A 20,280-nucleotide genomic window follows, 5' to 3' on the forward strand; every position below is an offset into this window, starting at 1 on the left:
TCTGCAGCAAGTTGATGCTGCAGCTCTCTGGAGGTGGTCTGAGGATTGTCCTTGACTGATCTCACCATTCTTCTTCTCTGCCTTTCTGATGTTTTTCTTGGCCTGCCACTTCTGGCCTTAACAAGAACTGTCTCTGTGTTCTTCCATTTCCTTACTATGTTCCTCACAGTGGAAACTGACAGGTTAAATCTCTGAGACAGCTTTTTGTATCCTTCCCCTGAACAACTATGTTGAATAATCTTTGTTTTCAGATCATTTGACAGTTGTTTTGAGGAGCCCATGATGCCACTCTTCAGAGGAGATTCAAACAGGAGAACAACTTGCAAGTGGCCACTTTAAGTAGCTTTTCTCATGATTGCATACACCTGGCTATGAAGTTAAAAGCTCAATGAGGTTACAAAACCAAAAAAAGTGCTTTAGTAAGTCTGTAAAAAGTAGGTAGGAGTATTTAAAGCAAGAAAATGATAAGGGTGCCCATTCTTATGCACCTGTCAAATTTTGTTTGAATGCAGATTGCACATTTTCTGTTAGCACAATAAACCTCATTTCAAGGCAGAAACATTACTGTGTCCAACAGTTATTACATATATCAAACTGAAATAGCTGTTGGAAAAACACCAATTTCTATAAAACATTAAGCTTAAGATTAATAGGGGTGCCCAAACTTTTTCATATAACTGTACGTTGTATGATGTATTAATCAAAAAGATGCTGTCATAGCCTATGGCTACGGTCATCTTTCTCTCATCCGATAAAATCAGTCCCATTATGCTCATCACACTCTGATCAGACTCAGAGTGTGATCAGAGGTTGATCATAGTGTGATCCGATTTTCTGAGAGGTGGAGAAAAAAAAGTTTCTTCATCTTCTCCATTCAGTCTGTCCGTGAAAATTGGACTGCACTTAGATGTCATCCGAGTGCGGTCCAATGTTTTGCACGGACCCATAGACTTGAATGGCCAAGTGCGATCCGAATATTGGAGGCAAATCGTGCATTTTGTGATTTTCTCGGTCCGAGAAAGTTATCAGACATATGCATGGCCTCATTGAATAACATGGGGAAGAGTGCTATCTGTCAAAACGACGGATAGTACTCGCCCCGTTTTTACGGTCGTGTGCACAAGCCCTATGAGTGACAAATGCCACTCTAGACACCCCTTTACCATTTAGGCCACCAATAATCTATAATGGCAATTATTTAAATTAAAGGATACATCATGAAAATATATTGAAAAGTTGATGACATGTCCAATAATTGAATGGATGTGACGATTGCCATATAGTGGGATAACTCATCCAGTGACAATTTTAGTATTTATTTAACTGATCTGTTATGTATGAAATACATTCATATTTTATACCTAATTTTTTGTGGTATACTAATGTATAACAGACTGATGGAAGCCAAGGGAACAATTTTTTTGACTTCCATTGGGCTAATCTTATCCTGTGGGTCCTGGCATACATGCTAAATGTAGGTTAAGAACCTAGTGTGAATCCTGCCAAAGGTTTAATAAACTTTTACTTTTGCAATATGTAGACATAGTGAAATTAATGCCTGTGCGTTTGTTCGTAGGTCAGACTGGGATCGTTGGGTGATGATGGCACTTATTGGAATTGTAGTGGGCACAGTGGGATTCTTAATGCACCAGATAATAGATACCTGTTTTGAAATGAAGTGGGAGCTTGTTGAAAAGTTTATCAGTGTAAGTAATTTCTCATTATGTAGGACTAATATTTTCATCAGCTGAGTTCTTACTGACATATTTTACCATTGCATTATGTACCGTATGTCTGCCTGATAGTAGGTTAGAACCATTTTTGCCTTTTTGAACTTTCCAAATGCCATATTTAGATATCTTATGCTGCTCAGAGGTGTTTCTGTTGGCATCAGAAAACTTAAAGAGTAACCGTTATTTTCATTTTTTATTTCATAATCAATGATACATGTGAAAATAAGCAACTTTGTTATATGTCTAGTCAGAGAAATCTGCTTCTTTCTCCTCGTTAATTGATCATTTACTCTCTGAGATAGAAGATGACAGTTGGTACTTTTAGAATTCTATGGAAAGGGGGAGGAGGAGGCAGGAGACTTTTTGTTGCAAGATTTTCTGAAACAGTAGTTACAGTTTTCCATAGAACTTTATGAGCACAAACTGTCATCTCCTACCTCAGTAAGGCTATAGATCCACTATCAGTCTTTGGTCAGTTTTTTACCTCAGTATTTGTAAGCTAAAACCAGGAGTGGGTGATAAATACAGAAGTGGTGACGTGCTTCTATTATACTTTTTCCTCTGATTGTTCCTCTCCTGGTTTTAACTTACAAATACTGAGGGAACAATACTGACCAAATACTGATAGTGGGGCAGTAGCCTAATGGGAAAATCTGTATTCACTGAGTGACAGGTCTTTATCTACATATTTGTATAGGGAGAGAGACCTGTCACTCAAGGGGAGCAGGGTGGGGCGAAACCACCAGGGTCCAGCCTCTTGGACTAGTCACCTGAGCCACATGGTCCCTGGTCAGCTTTTAAATGTATGTTTTCTCTGAAACTCCACAATGTCTCAGAGTAAAACATGTCTAATTGAAACAACATAGCCAGGGTTTGAGTCAGACTGCCCATGGTTCAGACAGCATTAATCAGCTGCCAGTTTCACTTTAAGGCTAGGTGCACAAGAGCGTATTTGTGTCCGAGTGCAATCCGACAAAACCTCAGATCACACTCGGACCAACGATATTCTGTGGGGCCATGCACATGTAACATTTTTTCCTCAGGTAGAGACTAATTTACAAAAGTCCCACAATGCTATCCACTATATATAGTGATATTGATCACACAAAACTCCAACAATATATAACGACTACTTGCATATAGGATATTAATCCAAAAAACAAGGAAATGAGTATATCAGATCATAAAATTGAACTTTTATTAAATAAAGTCACAGCACTATAAAAATTGAATAAAAAACACACCAGTAACTTCATGAGGTAGGTATCGTCAAAAATAACATTAAATCACATATTTCCATATAAATGGATCACAAGGCAATAACAACCAAGTTGTAGTATATAAGGGTATACAGGGGTATGCATCAAATCCAGTGGCTATAACATACCAAACAAGTACATAAAGTTGCACAGCAATCTTATAGGATGAAATTGGTGTTATTAGCTCACATCATGATTTAGAATAAACCCGAGCTGCATATAATCACATGTAGATACACAGAATAGGCCATAATGTCCATTACCTGATGGAATGAAAGAGTGAATAAACAAGACGACCCACCGCTCCGACGCGCGTTTCGTCAACCTTCTTCAGTGCTGTGACTTTATTTAATAAAAGTTAAATTTTATGATCTGATATACTCAGGTAGAGACTGTCTGAGGAAAATGTTGCAGCATGTCCGAGTTTGATCTGATATTCCGATCACACTTGGCCATGCAAGTCAATGAGTGCGTTCAAAACATCGGACTGCACTCGGATGACATCTGATTGCAGTTTGATTTCCACGTACACACAGAATAGAGAAGATGGAGAATTTTTTTTCTCCATCTTCTCTTCCTCTGAGAGATTTGAATTGTATTATTCTGACACTCTAATAAAACTCTGATCAGAGTTTTATCAGAGTGTCATTTTCATAATTGATCCGATATTCTCGGATGACAAAAAGTACGTTTGTCTGCACCTAGCGTAAAAGTAAAAAAATACTTGTGGGTGGGGGGTCCAGTGACATGTGAGCAGATACTCTGACACGGTGTCATGCATAGCCCAAAGGTACCAGGCAAAATATGCAGTGGCCTAGCTGTTCTGAATAAAATATTTTCTCTATATAAGAATAAACAAACTGAAAGAGAAAAGGATGGACCCTCATATGATTTTATATCATTTTTCCAGCATGGTGATTTCTTTACAACATGGCTTTTTATACTTGGAATTGGCTTTGGCATGGTGCTTTGCGCATCTGGACTTGTGTTGGTAAGTAAAGATATCATAATTTACTGCATAATAAATGGATCTTCATCTTCAAAGCTCCAATTTTCCTGCAGATATAAAAGTAATTTGCAGCTTATTAGCATTTAATCATGTCTTGAAGGCTTACTGGAAGTGCGGCTTTAGGGAGAAAATGAAGTTTTATTCTCCCTGCAGCCGCTTGCTTCCAGTTGTCACTGCTCTGCAGGTGATAGGTTTCCTTTAAAGGATTTGTTCTTTCAAAAAATAGTTTTTATTTTAAGGATATTTTTATTAAATTCCAGTCAAAGTTTTTCAAAGGTGTGATAACAATGAAAGATATCTCATTAATGAGACAGATATACGACATTTGCCGACCCCATGTGTCCCAGCGGGTATCAGTAGACATGATGCCATGTTCACCATTCACCTCTTGATGTCTTGCACCTGCACCACTCACATTGTTTAATCTATGTGCCCATGTTGTTTCTTAGATGCCGTCGTATGTGCATCAATTTTCTGGCGACATTTTTTTCAACTACATATATAACATAGTGGCAGCTTCCATTCGCATCTATTTATTTTTTTGCATATGGGGAAAACAGATCGATTTGTTCAGTGTTTTTTTTCTTAAAATTTTTTGACCTTTAACGTTTTTGATCCATGTGTCCTTTTTACCATCAATGTGGCATCAATTTTTCTTATATGCAAAGACAACAAAAAAGTTTCCAAGCTTCTTCTACCTATTAAATAGTAAAAACAGACAGATGCAACAAGGATGGCATCCGACTGCTGGCCGTTTTTTTCACATTTTTATTGACTTGATAGGTGATTTTTATCCACAAATTGTATCAAAACTGGACATATCTCAGTTTTGTTGAGGGGTGGGAGTGGGGAGAAAATTGGATTTGTGAACATCCCCATATACTACAATGGGTATGTGTTCTATCCCCAAAGAACGTGAAATGCATTGATGTTTGACACTGAATTCCCGTTATGCTGGAGGGCCCCTAGTCTATGAAGTGTGTTGCGGTGAGTCTCTGAGGGCTTCCTTTTACCACTGCCTTCTTAGCCTATACATTACCTGTGGAGGGGCACCGGTCACTTTTAATGGGGCTCCACATTGTGCCTCGAGGTCACTACACCACTACCTATTATCAACTCTGACCTCTCATAGTCACAAATATGCTTTTCTGAGCGTAGTAGGTGAGTATTAGTATGACCATTAAAAGAAAAGCCTCTCACCTGCTCAGGTTGAGCAGGTAGGGCACAACTCCATATACCTCATTAATAACTGCAGATAGGTGCAGCCGACCTGGGTGCTGAGGAAAAGTTTACCAGGGAGAGTTTCAGCAGAGAGTAATCAGGAGCAGAGAATCCAGGTGACTGGCGCTCCCAAAGGCAAAAAATGGATCATTCACCGGAATTGATAAAAATGTAATAAAGATAAAATGCGTTTCAGCTGTACCCAGCCTTCCTCAGGTGTATCAAGGTATTAGTCGCATCAATTGATTGAGTCTGCCCTGTTCAACTCTGGTGAATGATCAATGTTTTTGCTTTTGGGAGAGACGGTCAACTGGATTCTCTCCTACTGAACATGTACATTGCATGATTTCTTTGTTGTAACCAAAGAATTGCCCTAAGCTTGATAGGTCAGTAATAATTCCAGTTCAAGTCCATGCAGTTTAGGTTACATCTTTTCAAGTGGGTATTTTCTTAGGTTGAAATAAGATCTTCATGTTCTAGCAGTAATTTATAGATGCAGAACACTTGCAAGGTTACAAACAATAAATCTTTCACACAACTTGGTTCTAATTCAGAGGACATCAGCCTTATAGTCATTCCTCATGACAGAGGAACTCTCTGCCCAACGCTGAAAGTCCAGCAGTCTTTCCTCAACTCTCCAGACAAAAGTCCCATTTATCAGCTGACCTCTTCTGGAGTTTCTCTCTTGTTCTCCAGCCCATCTCACAGGGGCTTGGTCTGGCCTTCTACTTTTCCAGCTTAGTCCCTCTTTTGTGCACATGGTCAGAGCTGAATTCCCTGCACTTCATGCCACCACCACCTGATGTAACCTTTTCCTAATTTCTCACTGTGACAGCTTCATGGTGTATTACTGAACGTTGTAACGCTACCTCTTCGTCAGGCTCTTTTGGGCTCACATTGATGTTAGGCTCCTCTGCCCAATTTAAAGCCAGGAAACTCTCTTTCCTCACAACCAGGAATACTGTAAATGTTTCACAGCGACCTATGCAAACAGACCAAGGAACATACACGAGAAAATGGGAAACACATAGGCATATAGTGTCACACACAATAAGAGCGGTAACAATTACCCACAATCTCTCGTAAACACAGAACTGTGAAGAATATCAAATAAATGTGGAAGTGAAAATGATGCTGAGTATTTTGTGCATGTCTATATAATGTAGATTTAGTTTTTTGAAAGTACTTAATTTTTTTCCAGTTTTTATGTCCATCTGGATCACCAAGTGGCCTTCCTGAAGTCATTGGCTATTTAAATGGTGCCGCAATGAGACACATCTTTAACATAAGGACATTTTTTGGAACTTTTTTCTCGTGTGCCTTAGTTGTGTCATCAGGACTTTTTTGTGGACCTGAAGGACCAATGGTCCATATAGGGTAAGAGTATTCTTAGATATAGTTCTGACATAATGCATAATGACAAATCTCAAGTATCAATGTTATAGAAGTGCATATTGACAATGTATTTGGAATTTATTGCTGAATTGCAGTCATTTTGTTCTTAATGGACTAATGCACCACAACTATAATAACGTCTTCGTCACTTGCCAATATGTAATGAGTATACTTGTCATGAGCTATCGGCATACTGCGCACTGCTACAATGCAAAAAAAAAAAAAATTGTCATTCAGCTCTACACTTATATGTTAGAGAGAAGTATCCCAGGAGACCTCCAGGGCAGACAGTCTGGGGTTGGGATGTAGTGCACGGAGTTTGCACTGTTCTAGCTTCCAGGTCAAATACCTCTCAATGGTCCAAAAGGGGATGTTCTCCAGGACCAAAGGAAAGTAGTTAAAACTTAGCCTTTAATCATATAGGATAAAAAATTGGGAGAATGTGCACATATTAAAAAAAAACCATAATGCTTAGGCATTTTGGGTAGAAAAACCCTTAATCATAGCTATAATTAAGCGTTTTTCTACCTGAAATGCGTAAGCATTGTTTTTTTTAATATGTGCACAGTCTCCCATTTTTTTATCCTATATGATTAAAGGCTAAGTTTTAACTATTTTTCTTTGGTTCTGGAGAACATCCCCTTTTGGCCTACTAAAAGCACTGCTACAATGCTTATAATGGCGGTATAGAGAGAATCCTCTGAGCTGCGTCACTTACACCTACCGGGTTTGTATGCTGCAACATTCATTGTAGTATACTATAAGAGAGACTGAGGAGAGATTGCAGGGATGTCTATTCATTCTGATTCCCTAACCCATCTCCCATTTTTTACATTTTTTTAATCTTTCTTAGCCTGAAACCGGTTGCCCACTACTTTATAATCTCCCCCATTTGTCCTACAAGCTTATTTGCAATTGTACTTCGTAACATTAATGTGTAACCGTCATTTTAATTTTGTGCCCAGAAATCAGTAGTACAAATCACAATAGGAAACTTTGTCATATCTTATCAGATAAATCTGTTCCTCTCTCCACCTAATGATCCTTCATTCTCAAAGTTCTCAATTCATGTGTAAAATCTGTGTTCAGTGAAGACAGATTTTCCCATTACTGAGATAGGAGATGGCAGCTGCTCCTCATAAAATTCTATGGAGAAATATAACTGTGGTTTCAGGAGAATGTACTGTAAAATGTCTGTGTCTGCACCTAGCTCCTCCCTCCATAGAATGTTAAAAGCTCCAACTGTCATCTCCTATCTCAGCAGTGGGAAAATCTGTCTTCACTGAATACAGCTTTTACAGATTTTACCCTTGAAATGAGAGTGAAAGATCAATCCAGGAAGAGGAAGAAGCTAATTTTTCTGAAGAGATATATTACAAAGTTGCTTATTTTCATGTGTACTATTGATTTATGAAATAAAAATTAAAACCATGATTACTCGTTAAATATTTTCTTCCATTAACTTTCCAATCAGTCCTTTTTCTGGGCTCCTGATTTGTACAGGTTGTCACCAACCCATCACATACTCTCCTGCTGAGGTGGCATGCTGACAATTTGTCTGAATCCAAAGCTCGGAAAAGGGGTTGAAAGTCCCAAAGAAAACAGTGTCGAGAGTAGAGACACTTAAAAAGCGACATGATAATATCATAGTGTAAGGAGATGCCAGAAAGTAAGAAGACTCAAACAGTTAAATAAGTTGTCCAGTGCTTTATATTACCCCCCCCAATGTATCCCCCCGGGACCCCTAAGGATTTTTGTAAATACCTTAGATTGCTGTTTCTGCCTGTGAGCGGCGCTATCCTTGGCTGCTCCCAGGCATAACGTGACCCCGCGCTGACGTCACGTGACTCAGCGCTGGGGTCCCCGCGGTGGATGCTGGGTTGTGGGTGGGGGTGGGTTACCCCCCCCCCTCGCGTTACACCCAGCATCCACCGCGCGCTTTCCCAATGAATGAGGAGAGGCAGAGCGCGTGGTGGATGCTGGGTGTAATGCAGGGGGTAACCCCGCCCACAGCCTGGCATCCACCGTGGAACGCAAAAGACAGAGACCCCCGGCTGCTGCCAGCACTTGTCGTGACGTCAGTGAATGTCAGAGCCGGCTGCAGCCGGGGGTCACATGATGCCTGTGAGCGGTCAGTGATAGCGCTGCTCACAGGCAGTATCTGCAATGTAATGTAATTACAAAAATCCTTAGGGGCTCCGGGGGGATACATTGGGGGGGTAATATAAAGTACTGGACAACTCCTTTAATACATAACAGAGTGTCGGAAAGTGAATACCGCCATCTACTGGTCAAGGATGATAGGAAAAGGGAAAGCAGAGAGAATTGCCTTAGCAGGAGATGAAGAGTGAAGTGCATGGTCCCAGGGGGAAGAGATTGGAGGACACCCCAGGTCAGCTAAGGAGGGCAGAGAAGGGGAGGAGTCGATGGCTGAACCTGTATCAGGACAGACATATGGAAGCAGCTGAGATAGCTTATAGCCACAACTATCAGCACGGGCCAGCGAAGCCTCAGCCTGGAATGATGAGCAGGGATCTGAGAGAAAGAGCTGAATACAGAAATTGAGACGATCTGAGAGAGTGAGATAATCAGAGAAATCGAGACGATCCGAAAGAGAGATGACCAAAGAAATCGAGAGGATCAGAGATAGTGGTGACCAGAGAAATTGAGATGACCAGAGAGAGAGACGACCAGAGGAAATCAGTCAACTGTGGTGTAAATTACAGTACAGAGAGGACCAGGGGGGCCGCACTTTAGGAAACGGAGGTGGGCGGAGTAAAGGCATTGCTGTAAGGACCAGTCGATAAGAGACTTGCGGCCTAATGGAGTAGCACCACTGACTCCCTTTAGGGCATGTATTGTGATTGTTACTACCGACATACTGACTAAGTGACGACAGTGATGAGCACGAGACTGACTGCGGCACACTATGGGCGAGGGTATTAGGGTAGAGACACCATTGTGCATCATTATTTTTTATTGCCTTGTATGACAAAGTTTTGTTAGAATTGTTATAGCAATTTCCACACTCAAAAGGGGTATACATTCTTATTGTAAAATACTTTCAATAATTTGTCAAACCTTCCTAATTCTGTATCCTAATCATCTAAACTGTTGCGTTAAATTAATAAATAATTTTTGATTAAGTTACCACTGTGTCCTCATCTTCTGCGCAGTTGCATCCGATCGCCTGTTTATAGTCGCCTCTGCTAATTATTATTGTATTCATTCTGACAAAGCAATTCTTATTCCAGAGCAGTGGTTGGATATGGCTTGAGCCAGTTTAAGTCTGACACCTTGCGGATAAATCTTCCATTCTTTACACGGTTTAGAAATTCAGCAGATAGGTAAGTACAGGTCAATTATTTACTGTCTATGGTAGAGGAAACTGAATCAGACCTTGGCAAAATGTTAATATGAACACTGATGTATTCTGGAACATTTTTGGTTAGGATGCCTTTTTTACAGAAGTGAGTAAACACACTCAATAGTGTCCAGTTCCTTTTCACATTTTAATGTTAGTTTTTGGGGCTTATAAATGATTTTTTTATATTATGACATTAATAACAGTGTTATTGCATTAAAGAGAACCTGTCATTAGGATTTTACGCCCCAAACTAATGTCATGTATCTGAAGGACCTTTAATTATTATTAAATCCTTACCTTGCATGTAGAAATTTGTTTTTGGTTTTCTATTTTAGAGAAATCTAATGTTGAAATTGTATGCTAATGAGCGGCAAGTGCAGTGGGTGGGGCACTGCACCTCCAGCTCTCCTGCCTCTCTTACAGCTCCCCACCTGCCGCCTTTCTCTGACTGACAGTTTACGCCTGTTTCAGTGACCTTGCATGCATCATCTGTGTCTGAGGTGAGCATGCTTTGTAAGGTGCACATGACCTCACAAGACCAGTGTTCCAAATTACGCATGCGCCACCCCAGGTGATGACGGCTCTTGAGAAAGTTCTTGGTAAGGGGAGGTGTAATGCCAGCGTGCCTCCGGCCCTACCTCCCATCAGGGATGCTGACTTACTCACTGCCCAGGCCTCACTGTCGTGTCCCCTTCTCCGGCTCCCGTGTCTCAGTCTCGGAGCGTGCTGCACTGCTCCCCTGGTGGAGCGCATAGGGTGCGTGTGTGCACACTTCCGGTCACCTAAAGAGACACAATCCTATGTGTCTCCAGCCAATAGCTGGGAGGCACTTAGTAGTTAAGGCACCTCCAGTTATAGGAAAGTGCCTGAGCAACAATTAAGTTTTGGCAGTCTGCTAGTTGCAAGCCTGTTGGCAGGTCCCTGAACCTGCATCTGTTATAGTACCTGTTCCAGTCTAATCTGTATCTATACTTCAAACCGGAAACCGCATCTGCGGTACCTGAGCCTGAAACCGCTCTGGCTGTACCTGAACCCGAAACCGCTCTGGCGGTGCCTGAGCCTGAAACTGCTCCGACGGTACGTGAACCGGAATCTGTGCTTACTACCTAGTCCTGTCTGTATTAGCACTACTATCCATTCAACCAGTATCCGGTGACACCTTTACTCCGAGTCTGCGTCTACTGTCCTGACCCTTGGGGTCAGGTGCTACGGTACCGGGATCTGTCGTGGAGTAGCGCCTGGTGTCCACCCAAGTCTAACCCCACCATCAGGGGCTCTAGTGAAAACCCAAGTGGTCACCTAGTTACCTCCCTCCAGGCTTTCCCCGGCCTGCGGCGCAGTGGGTTCACAATCCACGTGTATTACAGAAGGCAGGTTACTGAGACAAGAATGAACTGTCAGCCAGAGACAGGAGGCAGGTGGAGGGCAGGAATAGATTGAGAGGCAAGAGAGCTGTAAGTGCAGTGCCCGCTCATTGCACTTCTGACTCATTAGCATACCATTTCAAAACTGGATTTTTCTAAACCGGAAAAATGGATTGCTACAAGCAGGGTAAGGATTTAATCAGCATTAAAGGTCGCTTACACACACGCTCTTGGTTTGGGATATAAAATCCTAATGACAGGTTCCCTTTAAACCAAGGTCCTCATATCAAATTTCTTGTGCTGAGGCATCTTTATCAACTTCTCAGTGAACAATTGATGATAAAGAGCTTTTATTTGCATATAATTAATGAGAATGTCAAAATGAAAGTTTAAAAATGTCACCACATTGCCACCTGGAAAATCCTGATGTGGACGGAAGAGAATCTTTAAAATAATTATTTTGATTAGGATGATTCCACAATATAACAATGTAATAAGTCATGTGTCCCTGTCCTAGAATGGAAAAATAAAATATCAAAATACAATTTTCAGACATATATAAAATAAAACGTACATATGAATTAATTATTTCATCTCCAAATACAAGCAGTATACTATGTTTATGATTCAGTAGTGTTCAAAATAACAGCAGTCCAATATGACTAACCAGATTAATCACTGTTTTTGGTATAAATTATATTACCACATGTCAAACAATTTACCAGTTGGTGCAGCAGATTCTATGAAAACCAACATACTCAGCATTCATGATCTGCAGGTTTTGTGTCTGTGTATTTGATAATTAATTGAAAGGGGTTGTGTTCAAAATAATAGCAGTGTGGAGTTCAATTAGTTAGGTCAATCATTCTGTGAAGAAACAAGTGTGAATCAGGTGGCCCTTATTTAAGGGTGAAGACAGCACATGTTGTACATGCATTTCTCCTTGAAAGCCTGCGACATATGGGTCGTTCGAGACATTGTTCAGAAGAACAGCGTACTTTGATTAAAAAGTTGATTGGAGAGGGTAAAACTTATTAAGTAGTGCAGACAATGATGGACTGTTCAGCTAAAATGATCTCCAATGCTTTAAAATGGAAAGCAAACGTGAGAGAGACGTGGAGGAAAAAAAAGACTACCATTCGAATGGATCAAAGAAAAGGCAGAATGGCAAAGGCTCAGCCAATGATCAGCTCCAGGATGATCAAAGACAGTCTCAAGTTACATGTGAGTACTGGGACAGTTAGAAGGCGCATGAAGCTAATCTCTTAGCAAGAAGTCCCCACAAAGTCCCACTATTAAAAAAAACACATGTACTGAAGTGGATACATAGTAACATAGTAACATAGTTTGTAAAGCCGAATAAAGACTTGCGTCCATCAAGTTCGACCTGTTAGTTCTGTAATTGCTAAAGTTGATCCAGAGGAGGGCGAAAACCCCAAATGATTTGGCCAATCTTCACCTGAGGAAAAATTCCCTCCCGACTCTGAAACCAGCAGTCAGAATAAATCCCTGTATCAACCTACTATTTTATTTTATTTTTAAGTATATGCTGAAATCTGCCTGGTATCTAGAAATGCATCCAGTCCCCGCTTGAACTGGTGTAGTGAATCCGACATTACCGTCTCCTCACTCAGTGAATTCCATATTCTCACTGCTCTTACCGTAAAGAACCCCTTCCTATGCTGGTGCTGAAACCTTTTCTCTTCCAGTCTTAGTGAGTGCCCTCTTGTTACCGTAATATCCCTCCTTTTGAACAAATCCCGGGCAAGATCTCTATACTGTCCCCTAACATATTTGTACACATTTATTATGTCCCCCCTCAACCTTCTCTTTTCCAGGCTGAATAGTCCTAGTTTTGCCAACCTATCTGGGTATTGCAGTCCCTCCATTCCCTTTATTAATTTTGTTGCCCTCCTTTGTACCTTTTCAAGCTCATTTATATCCTTTCTATATATTGGGGCCCATAACTGAGCACAGTATTCCAAGTGTGGTCTGACCAGTGCTTTGTACAGTGGAAGAACAATGTTCTCATCCTTTGCAGCTATACCTCTTCTGATACATCCCATTACCCTGTTTGCCCTTACAGCAGCGGCCTGACTTTGGGCACTCCAATTTAGTTTGCTATCAATCAAGATGCCCAAGTCCTTCTCCATCTCTGAATTCCCCAATGATTTCCCATTCAGTGAGTACTGGTGACTTCCATTTTTCCTTCCCATATGTATGACCTTACATTTCTCCTCGTTAAACCTCATTTGCCATTTAATGCTCCACCTACCCAGCTTATCCAAATCCCTCTGTAGGTCTGCACTGTCCTCTTTTGTATTAATTGTTTTACATAACTTTGTGTCATCTGCAAATATTGATATTTTACTATTTATCCCGTTGACTATGTCGTTAATAAAGATATTAAATAACATTGGGCCTAGTACAGACCCCTGTGGTACCCCACTAGTGACGCTTACCCAATCTGAGTATATTCCATTTATAACCACCCTCTGCCTTCTATCCTTTAGCCAGTTAGCTACCCACTTGCAGACATTTTCCCCCAGCCCCATCATTCTCATTTTATATACCAACCTATTATGTGGCACGCTATCGAACGCTTTTGAGAAGTCGAGATACACGACATCCACTGGTTCCCCCTGATCTACTCGAGAGCTAACCTCCTCGTAGAAGTCAATCAGGTTTGTTTGGCAGGAGCGATTCCTCATGAATCCATGTTGGTTCGGGATTAAAAGATTATTAGCATCAAGATGCTCCGTAATTGCCTCTTTAATGAAGCTTTCAAAAATTTTGCCCACAACGGACGTCAGACTCACCGGCCGATAGTTTCCGGCGTCACTTTTTGCTCCCTTTTTGAATATTGGCACTACATTCGCCTGTCGCCAATCAAGTGGCACAGACCCAGTCTCAACAGAGTCCTTAAATATAAGATATAACGGTCTGTCTATCACATTACTTAGTTCCCTTAGTACCCGTGGGTGTATGCCATCAGGTCCTGGTGATTTGTTTATTTTAATGTTACTGAGGCGTTTCTGTACCCCAGCTTGGGTTAGATTTGTCATACTTAGTGGAGGATTAAGTTTGTCACTTCTCATTTCTCCTGTTAGTTCGATTTCCTTTGTGAAAGTTGTCGAAAAAAAATTATTTAATAGATTAGCTTTATCCTCATCTTTCTCTATGATTTTGCCTTCCTCACTTTTTATCGGTCCAATATTATCCGATTTAATCCTTTTACTATTTATATACGTAAAGAACAGTTTGGGATTTGATCTACTTTCCCTAGCAATACGTCTCTCTGTTTCCTCCTTCGCTATTTTTATTTGTTTTTTACAGGTTCTCGTTTTTTCCTTGTAACACATTAGTGCCTCCTTACTGTTTTCCTGTTTTAATCTCTTGAATGCCTCTTTTTTGCTATTTAACGCCCCTTTTACGTTCTTGTTGAACCATATTGGTTTCCTCTTATTTCTGGTCCTTTTATTCCCATACGGTATATATCTCTCGCACTGAGTATTCAGAATTCTTTTGAAGGTTTCCCATTTACTATTCGTATTCCTTTGATTAAGAATTTTGTCCCAGTCAATAAGTTGAAGGCTTTCTTTCAGCTGATCAAACTTCGCCCTCCTAAAGTTTAATGTTTTTGTTGTTCCCTTATTGATAACCCTACTGAAGGGCATTTTGAAGTCGATAATATTATGGTCGCTATTACCTAGGTGCCCCCCTATCTGTACCTCAGTTATTCTATCAGGCCTATTAGTCAATATTAAGTCCAACACGGCCTTCCCTCTCGTTGGTTCCTGCACTAGTTGGGAGAGATAATTATCCTTAATATTTGTCAAGAACCTTTTTCCTTTCTGAGATCTACAGGTTTCTGTTTCCCAGTCAATATCCGGGTAGTTGAAATCCCCCATTACAATCACTTCATTATGTTTTGCTACTTTGTCTATTTGTCCTAATAGCAGATTCTCATTCTCCTCTGTTATATTGGGTGGCTTATAGCAGACCCCCAGTAATATTTTATTATTATTTTTAGTTCCCTCTATCTCTACCCACATGGACTCGACCCCCTCTTCTCCCTCTCCTATATCTTCCCTTAGTCTGGGTTTTAGACATGACTTTACATATAAGCAGACTCCTCCGCCTTTCCCCTGTTTCCGGTCCCTTCTAAATAAACTATAATCTAATAAATTTACCGCCCAGTCGTAGCTATCGTCTAGCCAAGTCTCTGTTATACCTACGATGTCATACCTCTCCTCCGATATAAGCGCCTGCAGCTCATCCGCCTTATTGGTCAGGCTTCTTGCGTTGGTCAGCATGCAAGATAAAACTTTGGGGTTATTTAGCATCCTATTCTTCTCTAACGATCTAACTGTACTATCCCCACCCCCTCTCCACCCTCATTATATTCACTTCTCCCCTTCCCCCTTGCTTGCCTCACATCCCACCTATTTCCTTGGTTCCCCCCCCGTCTCTAGTTTAAAAACTCCTCCAACCTATTAGCCATCTTCTTCCCCAGCACCGCTGCACCCTCCCCATTGAGGTGCAGCCCGTCCCTACGGTAGAGCCTGTAGCCGACCGCGAAGTCGGCCCAGTTCTCCATGAACCCAAACCCTTCTGTCTTGCACCAACTCTTTAGCCACTTATTCACCTCCCTAACTTCCCGTTGGCGCTCCTGTGTGGCTCGCGGGATTGGTAGTATTTCTGAGAAAACTACCTTGGAGGTCCTTGCCCTAAGCTTCCTACCTAGGTCTCTGAAATCATTTTTAAGGACCCTCCATCTACCACTCACTTTGTCATTGGTGCCGATGTGGACCATGACCGCTGGGTCTTCGCCAGCCCCACCCAGTAACCTGTCAACCCGATCCGCGATGTGCCGGACTCGAGCGCCAGGGAGGCAGCACACCGTTCGGCGATCCCGGTCTTTGTGACAGATTGCCCTGTCTGTCCCCCTAATAATAGAGTCACCCACTACCAGAACCTGTCTTGCCTGCCCTACACTTCCCCCCTCCCCCTCATTACTGGAGCATACACTCCCCCGGCGGTCAGAGGATCTGTCGTGCTCCAATAATGCCGGTTCTGAACCAGCCTTCCTATACTTCTTCCCTCTATCCCTCCTAACTGTTATCCAGCTCCCTGCCTGTTCAGCCTGCACTTCCCCTCTATGCTCCACCCCCAGTATTGACCCATTGAGTGTCTGCTCGGTGAGCAGCAAACTCCGTTCCATGTTGTCGATGCTCCTCAGTACCGCTATCTGAGCACTTAGATCCAGAATTTGGGCTTCCAAGTGCACGATATGCTCACATCTCTCGCAGCAGTATGGATCCTCGAGCGGTTGCTCACGGAATGCATACATTGCGCAAGATGTACACTGCACGGCTCCGGCCAAAATGGACGTCATTCTAAATATGGGGATACAGTCAGTATATATATACAAGTACAAAACTCAATTATTTATATATAGGTGTATGGACTGGGATCAATTAGGGATGTGCAAGTGTATCAATTAGATATTGGCGGGGGATCAGTAAAGTACGGACGGGGGATCAATTAAGTATCAAGTATGGATGGGGGATCAGATAAGTAGGTCAGGTGGATTAATTAAGTAAAAAGTAAAGTAAAGAAAGATGAAATACAGTCAGCAATTCAGTCCTAAGTCCTCCCTTCCAAACTCCCTGAATCCAAAGTCACTGAAAAACAAGTCACACACTTACTTTCGTTCGCACTTACGCTCCAGACACACGCAGCTCGTTCACACTCGCAAACTAAGAGATTTAAAGAGTTTTTTTTTTTTTTTTTTCCTTTTCCAGCAATGTACCCTTCACCTCAATGCACTTCCAAAGGACTTGATGTCCAACCAGCTGCCCCTTATAAACCCTTAATTATGACCCCTTCCCCTTAATTAACCCCTTGTGAGTAAATCTACACCTCAGGATTTTAGTGCAATGTAGTTAACCCTTAAATACACAGGTAGTAAACTAAGAAACTAAAACTGTAGTGAGAAAATAGGTTTTAAAAAGCCCAATAAATCTAAACAGGTAGAAAAGCACTCAGCAGGTCACAATGCAGCACTCACCGCAATTCACACAGGTATTTTCTGCAGGATTCCCAAATACCTCTTCACTGAAAAACAAGTCACACACTTACTTTCGTTCGCACTTACGCTCCGGACACACAATTTGCAAAAGAACACATCAACAGACCTAAAGAGAAATGGAGAAACATTTTGTGGATCAATGAAAGTAAAATTGTTCTTTTTTGGTCCAAGGGCCGCAGACAGTTCGTCAGACGACCCTCCAAACTCTGCATTCAAACCAGAGTACACTCTGAAGACAGTGAAGCATGGTGGTGCAAGCATTATGATATGGGCATATGATATGATATGTTTCTCTTACTATGGTGCGAGACCTATTTAACGCATACCAGGGATCATGGACTAGTTTGCATATATTAAAATACTTGAAGAGGTCATGTTGCCTTATGCTGAAGAGGATATGCCCTTGAAATGGGTGTTTCAATAAGACAACGACCCTAAAGACACCAGTAAGTGAGCAAAATCTTGGTTCCAGTCCAACAAATTTGAGGTTATGGAGTGGCCAGCCCAATCCCCTGACCTTAATCCGATAGAACACTTGTGGGGTGACATCAAAAATGGCATTTCTGAGACAAAGCCAACAAATGCCCAAAAATTGTGGGATGTAGTCAAAGCATCCTCGGTTGGAATAACCATTGACAGGTGTCAGAAGTTGGTTGACTCTATGCAACATAGATGTGAAGCAGTTCTAAAAAAACTGTGGGTATACAACTAAATATTAGGTTAGCGCTTCACAGGAATGCTAAATCCTAAAAATAAGAGTGCATATTGTGCGTTTGTAAATGACTTGCCCCTGGGTCTAGTGTGGACGTGTATGGGTTACCCGGAGCCGGGTCTCTGGGGGTTGTAGAATCCGTGGCAGTGACCCGGTCCCGTGGCTCAGGGTGGTCAGGCCGATGGCGGTATTTTGTGGGGGTTTTAGGTTAATTGTCCGACTACGCCACCCGTGGATTGCGGTCAGTGCGGACCGCCGCTGCAAGGCAGACCGCTGGGGCTGCTGGTGTGTGCAGCTGAGGTAGTGTGACTCCCCACGGGAAGAGTGGAGCCCCAGGGCAGTGTAGTTGATGGTGAGGGTGATAGTGCACGGCAGTCCCAGCACTAGTAGTGCTGGTGCGGCGATGAAGCAGGAACGACACACAATCTTTGCAGTGCAGTTCAGGGTCTTTACTGGTGATATTAAGGCAGACCCTCCCGGGAGTACTGGCTAACATAAGGGGCCTGGTCAGTCTGTGAGCAAACAGGAGTTCCCCTGGCCAGGTGGAGTTGTAGGCCTCCCCGTCTATCTGCAATCTTTGTGGCTACCTTGCTGTAAGCGGGTAGAAGTATCCCACATCCCTGAGTATACCGTGTGGTGCTCACCCATATGGCTGGTGACTTGGGGCCTTCTGTTAGCCTCCACTCCTGGATGGCGGTGCTGGTCCCTTCCTTGTGACTGAGCCTCCGGGCTTCTATGGCCAGAGGACCTGGAATCCCCTACCGGCTGGTTTCTGCTGCTGGGTGAATATCAGTCCCCATAGCCTCGGACTCCTGTGTCCGGTTCCTAGATTCTTCTGCCAGGGCGAGCTATATCTCTGCTTAGCTCCAGCCCCTGGTCTTCAGCTACTGCTCCTACAGAGCTCCTGCTATAACTCTCCCTGTGTCTGGAACTGTCTCCAGGCTCTGACTGAACTCACTAATCCCGCCCCAGACCCAGTTTATAAGGGCAGATTCCTCCCCTCCCAGGTCTGGGCAGGAAGTGTTGCATGCTTAAGGGCTCCTGACCAGAGAAACCTCCCACTTGCTCTCAGACGTAATACTTCTATTACTGTGGCAACCAGACCCCTGGGGTGCCACATTCCCCGCTAGTAAATTTTAGTACTCTGGTACTAAACACATTTTTAAGAAAACATACAGGGTATAAACAATAATACAACAACATATATACAAGAAGCTTTAGTCTTTAGAGGTCACGGCGTGTCCGTAACCGGGTGTCCATGTCACCCAAAAGGTGAAGTCTTGGCACAGAGTAGGGGACCTGTCCAAAGCAAACCCCAAGCGTTGGCCCTGGGCGTGGCTGCAAGGCTGAGGCTAGCTACTTTGGGCCACAAGGAGGCCACGCCAGACAGGTTTTCTCTTCCGTGGCCATCTTCACAAGAGGCACCAAGGTGCAACTATCTACAATGTAGTTCCGGTTATTCAGCGTCCATAACCTGTCAGTCCAAATAAACCTGCAGGGTAACTAGAGAAACATAATTAGTAATCAGGTAACAAAAACATAAACCTTTTTCAACATTTGCAATTTACAGATTATATTTTAGATTCTCCAGCGAGCGGACATCTGTCCTCTAGTGCTCCTGGTGGACCTACGTAACCCACTATCTGGTTCTGCACTACAGGGTGTAGAAGGTGTTACGGGCAGGCCTGGCAGCTTTCTGCGTACTCTTTGGCTCACTAGGGGCACGGCAGGCTCACTACTAGCAGAGGGTTGATTCTCCTGGGCTGCTGGTATGGATTCTTCTGCCTCCTGGGCCGGCTGCTCTTCTGACACTACCTGTTCTTCTGTAGGTCCTTGAGGGGCTGGCTGGAGAAAGGTGAGGACGGGTACCACGACTGCGTTGTTGATTTGAGTCCAGGACCGGGGAAAGTCTCTGAGTACAGTACTGATCATTTCTTCCCTTTCCTCTGCGGGTTGAGGGTTTTCTTGATCTTCTTCAGGGCTTTGCAGCTGCTCGGGACACTTCTTCAGGTGGTCTCTGGAGACAATGGCTGTGGTCTCTCCTCCATCCTTACTTATGATACATACTTTTGGGTTCTCATGACTTGAGGGCAGTACGGTGTACGGGTCCTTCTCCCACTGGTCAT

At 42.6% G+C, this 20,280-nt stretch overlaps 1 protein-coding gene across 1 annotated transcript in view; it reads left to right on the top strand.

The window, feature by feature from the left end:
* LOC141265765 (chloride channel protein D-like) overlaps positions 1–20,280 on the top strand; it is a 345,172-nt gene that overhangs the window by 101,015 nt on the left and 223,877 nt on the right. The window contains exons 4-7 of the mRNA XM_073679279.1: positions 1,577–1,706; positions 3,903–3,983; positions 6,424–6,599; positions 9,872–9,964. Of these exons, the coding sequence (XP_073535380.1) occupies positions 1,577–1,706; positions 3,903–3,983; positions 6,424–6,599; positions 9,872–9,964 (480 nt within the window). The remainder of the gene's footprint in view (positions 1–1,576; positions 1,707–3,902; positions 3,984–6,423; positions 6,600–9,871; positions 9,965–20,280) is intronic.

Source organism: Phyllobates terribilis, unplaced genomic scaffold, assembly GCF_046119375.1.
Source record: "Phyllobates terribilis strain yellow unplaced genomic scaffold, ASM4611937v1 Scaffold_4__5_contigs__length_816908805, whole genome shotgun sequence".
NCBI classification, from domain to species: domain Eukaryota; kingdom Metazoa; phylum Chordata; class Amphibia; order Anura; family Dendrobatidae; genus Phyllobates; species Phyllobates terribilis.